Here is a 7,271-nt window from a genome sequence, read left to right as displayed (position 1 = left end):
GCCTTGATGCCTCCTCGTCCTCTTGTCTATTTTCTTTTGCCCTCTGTTTCGCTTCCCGTGTTCAAAGGAAAGTTTTGGGATTCACCAGGAAGAAGGAAACGGATAAAGGTTGTCTTGCTTAACCTGTTCCATCTTTATTTCAAAATCCTAACGGGTTTGTATAAAGGACCCTTCTTCCTACCTACCTGTGAGTTATACCTGAATGATATGGGATTAGTAAACAGATGACAGACGTTATAAAAGAAAATCATTCATGCAAATGTTCACCAAATAAAAATTTTCATAATTATGTCCAAAAATATTTTGCAGAGAACATGTAAGATTTTGCTTCATGAACTTGTCAGTAGATGAAGGTGACGAATTAGGTGCTTAAGCAAATACAGCGATGCAAAGCGAAGATAAGGATTCCTGTAATTTTACAAAGGGAAGCCTTTAAAAAAGGAAAAGGTAGACAAAGCGAAGTTATGACGTATTACAATCTATTTTTAGCCCAAAATATTACATAAAAATATCCAATGCCTCTTTCTACCTCCCGGACGAAAGTTTTAAGACGTTGCCAAAATGTAGGATACTGTTTTACCTTCTCTTTTTGGAAGGAAATAAGAAGGTGGTCGTGTATGGTGCGGACTTTGTATGGGGCTGACCTCCAGGTAAATGCCAGGGGTATGTCGAAGGGTACCAATTCCCACCAGCTACGTCTGCCGGCAGCTTTTCATTCCTGCGACATGGTCCGTAGTTAGTTTTCATTAAAGCAATGCATCTCTCTCTCTCTCTCTCTCTCTCTCTCTCTCTCTCTCTCTCTCTCTCTCTCTCTCTCTCTCTCTCTCATTTTTGTGTTGTCTCCTACTCAGGGTTCATTTCGCCCAATGGTATTTTCGGGATGTTTTTGTGTTCCTTTTGTGACAGATCAGCAGAAGGTCGCTTTAAAAAAAATCAAGATATTCAATGTAGTATTAAAACACCAAGAATGAATTCGTCAAGGTTTCTGAGAAACATTTCTTTAAATAAATTTGACGAAAATGTTCCTATCATAACTAGCTTCTCCCTCAGCTAGGCAAAAGATACTGTTCTTTTCATCGTTCTTGCTTATCGAAGGCTATTTTTAACAGTATTTCGTTTCATTTTCTTACAGATTCATCAGTCTATGAGCAAAGAGGACCTACAGAGAATTTTTCACGTCAATTCCCATGACGAAGGTAAATATTTGTTTTAGATTTTTTAGTGTATATTACTGCCTCAAGATACTATTCCAACTTATCGATTCCACGTTTCTTTCAGAAATATATCAGGTATAAAATATTTTCAAAAGTATAACACTGGAAGCTAAACAATTGTTTAATTAACCACAAGTCAGCAGGTTAAAAATAAAAAAGTGCCTGAAACGTGTTATGATCTGAATATCGATTGGTAAACAATTTTATATAAACAATGTTCAAGCGTCGTAATCACTTGTGTTGTGTCAGACCCCAAAGAACGTACTCTTATTATATATTCCAAAGGATAAAGAGAGGCGAAACAATAAGTATCCCTGCCCATTCTTCCTTTGAAAGTGAGTCCTTGAAGGTTTCCTGATTATTTTTTATAGTCCCTGATATTTGCGACTTCGTCCCTTGTCCATTTTCTAAGTAATGCATCAAAACATTCTCTTTTGCGTAAACTGGGTAACTAAAGTAAATATATTAGGCTTTTAATCACATGATGTTTTGGATTTTGCGCGAGACTAATTGAGGCTATGACGATATATATATATATATATATATATATATATATATATATATATATATATATATATATATATATATATATATATGTATGTATGTATAAACAAACATTTTGTCGACACAAGATAAATTGCCACTTTTTTTTTTTTCCGAGTATGGATTAAAAGTTTCATGTCTTCTTTCCTAACTCCCATACTAAAACACAAAAGTTGAAGTAATGACTGACAATTATGTCCCATAATCTAGCATAATGTCATTAAGCAAGACTTAACGTAACATGACCCGAGCCAAGTCTGATTCTCACAAAACCTGATATTCTCAAAACTGTAACCCTATCTGACCTCAAACACGCCATAACCTAATATGACCCAGAGCAAAGGTTTTAAGTGCATAATAGTCAACAAAAATTTTTTATCGTTTTGCAGTTCTTAAGCAATAAAGAAAGCCGTTCGTTTAGCTAAAATATTTGCCCTTTGTTGTCGTTTTTCTTATTCCGTTTCGAAAGAATTGTACACAACTCGTTTAAAGTTGCCACACACACACACACACACACGTACACACAAACAATAAACACACGCGTGTTCACAGATACTAAGCCACAAATATCGTTTAATTTTGCTTCACTTTGCCTCGGAAAAACATGCACCTAAAGGGAATTCTAAAATGATGAGTGCATCGACACTAGCATCGTTCAAATATGGATATTAAACGATATTTGTGGCTTAATAATTATCAGTATAAAAGATTCATTGTAACTTTCCGTGCGAAATATATGGTTTCAACGTATAGTGTTTTATGGGCCTTCTTAATATTACACTGTAGTATTACAGGAAAAGATTCATGTGTGTATATATATATATATATATATATATATATATATATATATATATATATATATATATATATATATATATATATATATATATATTTATATGTGTGTGTGTGTGTGTGTGGATTTGTGTGCATGCGTGTTATTGTACACATCTTATATTTGTGCCTTTACAGGAAAAGAGAGCTGAATTGAATAAACATCCAAAATAAACGTTTACGTTGGAGTTCATAATAAGACAGTTATTACCTCGTTTCATTGGCAGATATATGCCTGGGCTCCACCGGTCTTTCTTTCCCGATGCCCCTCACGTCCAGTGGGCGTGAGAGGGGAGCCCAACTGGCATGGGCAGACTGACCAAAACTTATTATTAGAAGCAATACAGAGGAATGTTAATAAGTGTCTTGGGTGAATCTCCCCTTCTTAGAGGTCATTCATTCGAATCATACCGACGGGTGTTTTCTCTCTCTCTCTCTCTCTCTCTCTCTCTCTCTCTCTATATCTATATATATATATATATATATATATATATATATATATATATATATATATATATATATATATATACATATAGAGAGAGAGAGAGAGAGAGAGTACCCAAATTGGTATGTATGTGTATATATATATATGTGTGTGTGTGTGTGTGTGTGTGTATCCCAAACAATTGCCCAATTATTATTGTTATTCTGAAAATTAGAAATGTTCGAATGGAAGAGTCCTACAGGACCCAGTACTTACAAAGAGAGCCTCCCACAGAATAGAAATCCTAAATTATATGTTAAAAAGGAAAAGTAGAGTGAAAAAAAGTTACGTGAATATAAACGTCAACTTAACTGAGGAAACTAAGGTAACTGAGCATAACACTCAGAAATTGTCTTTAACCTCTTTAAGATAAGATAGAACACTTCGATTACATCGCTGATGTCGATGACCTTAGCATGATGTGACGCCAGTTTGCTGCATAAGTCAGTCGGTAAATCAGATAATTCATATGATATTTGTAGTACGGTGGACTGCAAGAGAAGTAGGTGATGAAGTTGGTTAGTGGGTCTTCTGAGAGGCAGATTTTGATTCAAGATTTTTTGTGCTTAGTCATAAAAAAAACTTTTGTCTTTGTCGTATCTCTCCTGCTGATCAGTGTCCACTTGAGCTGAATGGATCAGTCCTGGTATTGTAAATCACATAATGGAAAACGAGAATATTTTTACATTGCTGCCATTTTGTATACCTCGTGTACCCCAGCATAAAAGTACAGTGTGGATTACTCGTACTGGTCGTTCATACAGAAAAGAAGTAAAACCAAAGAAGCCAGTTTTCTTTAAAGAAACTTGTGCCAATAAGAGAGTTAGGTACAAGATGTAAGTAAATAATCTCGAAAGGTTTATCTTAGCGAGAGGTTCCACAACTTTTCTCCCAGGTGACCTCATTCCGAAGCAGGTCATCGTCCGCTACTAGAGAGAGAGAGAGAGAGAGATCAAAGATCACTGGCATTCTCGGTGACCAGAGCTAATTTACAAACTACTGCGGACTGTGGACGAACTGGCACCTTGCCCAGCCCACAGAAAACAGGGACGTCTTCCATAACATTAACTTAACTCGGCGTCCGTCCTACACCCACCCACCTTACCAGAGACCAAAGATAGGGATATTTTTACCTAAGTTAGCCGGGGCTGGATTGTTGCCACGGGTGCCTTGGTATTTGTAATCTGTCGGAGAAAATGTTTGTCTGAAGAGATTCAAGATTGCAAATGAAAGATGCTGCTTGCAGGAGGTCACTAACCAGTTTTTTTAATAATCCCCTCAAGCAATGTACTATTAATAGAGAAATAACAGCCGAGCCTGAAGCGTGAGAATGGACCGGGGAGTTGTGATTGTCCTGCGTCCGTCGAAAAGGCCTTAGCAACTCGAAACTCCCGCATCCCACCTGCAAAAGGAAGGCGGGGACACCCCAACGTAGATTCACAGATAAGACAGTGAGGGGCTGCTGGGGGAGCAAGTGGAGTGGCCATTCATTCCATTTTATTTAATAAAGAAATTTAGAAAGGCCGTAGATTTATGTAATAAAGAGGATTTTCTCTGCTGAAAGGCATCTACTGAGCTGGAACTTCGGAAAAATGCGAATAGAAACTTTTGTGTGACGATTTAGAACTGCAGTTCATGTCGTTGTTGGTGTGCCTGCACAATAACCCGGTTGAGTATGTACTGTAGATGCTTTTGCTGCTTTTCATAATATTTATTTTTCGTCAGCCCTGTGAGAACATATCCTGTTGCTTTAAGACTATGACTGTTACCAAGCAGTAACATCTCCGATAATTCATGAATATGAAAGAGGTGAATCAACTTTCAAGCGCTGTGAGTTATGCTTCACGAAGGCATTTTGCGAAGCACAAACACAGATAGAGAGAGTCTTCTAACCTTGCGCCTTCAGTCGAAGGGCAAAGAATTCAACCCACTAAGCAGATGCCATCCTCGGTCAAATGTCTGGAGGTGAGCAACCAAATTCGGGTTCTATGATTCGCTTCCCCAGCTGCAGTACCTCATACCAAAGCTTCTTAATTGCTCGTTTGATATTCATGGAGCATGTAAAACCCATGCTGGTGACCCTTTGATGGGCACGAACCCCGTAAGCTGAAGTCACTTTATGTCCAATTCACTTGGATTAGCAGAGTCCGGTGCTGCGAAAGTAAACGAAAGTTCTGGTTTCGTCTTTTCTATGTTCCGTCTTCCTGGTGTGGCAAAACGACATGCACATCGAATTACCGGAAAAACTGAGGATTCCTCAGGTAACAGACCTTGAGCAGTTGGTCATTTCAGGTCCTTCCTCTGCCTTTCGACGTTCCACCAACATGGCTGGAGTAGAGTGTAACGCTTGCGCTAAGTAACTGAATATTTCAGATGTAGAGGATCTTGCTCCTTCTGGAGTTTATTTTCAGCAGATCTCCGTTGGTCCCATCCCACACCTTAAAAATATTTGCCTTCGGCCTAACGTTTCTTCTTAAGGTCTGTTTTGTTTTGTGCTTTCAATAATGGCATTAAATTGTTAAATTATTTGTTTTAACCCTAGAGCAAGCCAGTCGGAACAGCTGTCCGAGACTCGGTGTTCTGTTGTTACGTTGAAGATGTTAAAATAACCGAAGTTTTATTCAGTTTCTCAAACAAGACGAGTGTCTTGGGTACCCTGGCAACATGAAAGACCTGCAAATGCTCTTTGTTTCCTCCGCCGGGCAACAGACTGTCTCGCCCAAGCTAAGAATAGTTAACAGGATCCTGTGTTCTCGACAAGGCCAAGAATAGCTTGCAGTATGCTATACCCATCTAATTTATCAGCTTCGTTAAGCCTTTTAGCGTGTTCGGCTGTCTTAAATATCGTGGGGCTGCGGTGAATTCACGGCACAAAAATACATCGGACGTTGACGAGCAAACCAAAGGGTTTCTTTGACTGACGGCTGTAAAACCGCGATAATTGTCCTATAATTTAACGTCTGCAAGGGGATATCGATAATGATGAAATTTATTATCATTCTAGTATTGCTGGCGAGCAAGCGCTTGCAATTTACGGCCCAAGCAAGTTTTTAAAATACATAAACATACTGGCAACCTGGAACTTACGTTGTAGAGGACTGATGCTCCAGCCAGGATGAACTGTTAAAAAATCATTCATTGTCCATCATATTTCCGCATGCCAAAAGTATCAGATTTCTTTATTACCTCATTTTTGCAATCGAATATTCCAAGTGAACCTATTAAGGTTAGAAAAAGGTGTCATGTCTGAAATGTATGAAGCCGCCGTTGAAAATATCACTTCTCGCTCATTTTCCTCCCGAATTTTTTTCTCCGAAAAGGAAATCCTTGGCATTTGATGTGCATAAAGAAGAGAAGAACGCAGACTAATTGTTTATGGAAACAAAGAGGACTTTTTCCTGGAAGGGGGTGGGGCGGAGGATGTCACGCATGGCGATTCCCTCCGGCTTTCTTATTGATGGAAATACTAATTATTTAAAGATTCAGAATCCAGCGATGCGCGTCTGTTCCTCCTACATTGCGTCAGCCCTTACTGTAATATCTTAAATGAAGTAGCAGGCGAGTGGTATTTTCATATGTTTAGAAGACACTGAGAGAGAGAGAGAGAGAGAGAGAGAGAGAGAGAGAGGAGATTGTTTTGTACCTTTACGGTGTTCGACCATAAGAATATGTTGAGATGACAAAAGGACTGTTTTTATGTTGTTGTATACCCCCCACCCCCAACACACACACACACACAACCATACAACGTAAGGGTACAGATACCTCTCTCTCTCTCTCTCTCTCTCTCTCTCTCTCTCTCTCTCTCTCTCTCTCTCTCTCTCTCTCATACGCACGCACATATACACGCATACACTACGAAAAATACAGAAATATTCTCTCTCTCTCATCTCAGTTTCTTTCATATGATTATGTTGTTCATTATTTCACAGACCAGAATAACTATGACGCGGCTAAGTTGAGTGAGTTACCGTTCTTCTGGCGCTTAATTGGCTAGCAATTCTTACATCATGAACGGACTGCTCACTGTAACTTCTTAGCAAGTCATTTTGTACTAAGGTTATTTTGTAATTATATCTTACGTTAGTGGAAGTTATGGTTTATTACAGCATATAACTTAAAATTTTACTTAACCTTTCCGAAGGGGCTAATTATTAAGAATGATGTAACGAACTATGAAAATATAAAAATCCCCTATG

At 38.4% G+C, this 7,271-nt stretch overlaps 1 protein-coding gene across 3 annotated transcripts in view; it reads left to right on the top strand.

Moving 5' to 3' along the window:
- LOC136832841 (A disintegrin and metalloproteinase with thrombospondin motifs like) overlaps positions 1–7,271 on the top strand; it is a 353,918-nt gene that overhangs the window by 310,498 nt on the left and 36,149 nt on the right. For all 3 annotated transcript variants that reach the window (XM_067094498.1, XM_067094497.1, XM_067094499.1), the window contains exon 3: positions 1,133–1,196. In XM_067094498.1, coding sequence (XP_066950599.1) covers positions 1,133–1,196 — 64 coding nt within the window. The remainder of the gene's footprint in view (positions 1–1,132; positions 1,197–7,271) is intronic.

Source organism: Macrobrachium rosenbergii, chromosome 50 (genome assembly GCF_040412425.1).
Source record: "Macrobrachium rosenbergii isolate ZJJX-2024 chromosome 50, ASM4041242v1, whole genome shotgun sequence".
NCBI lineage: Eukaryota > Metazoa > Arthropoda > Malacostraca > Decapoda > Palaemonidae > Macrobrachium > Macrobrachium rosenbergii.
Note: the sequence above shows the minus strand (reverse complement) of the source record. Positions and strands in the feature narration are given on the sequence as shown.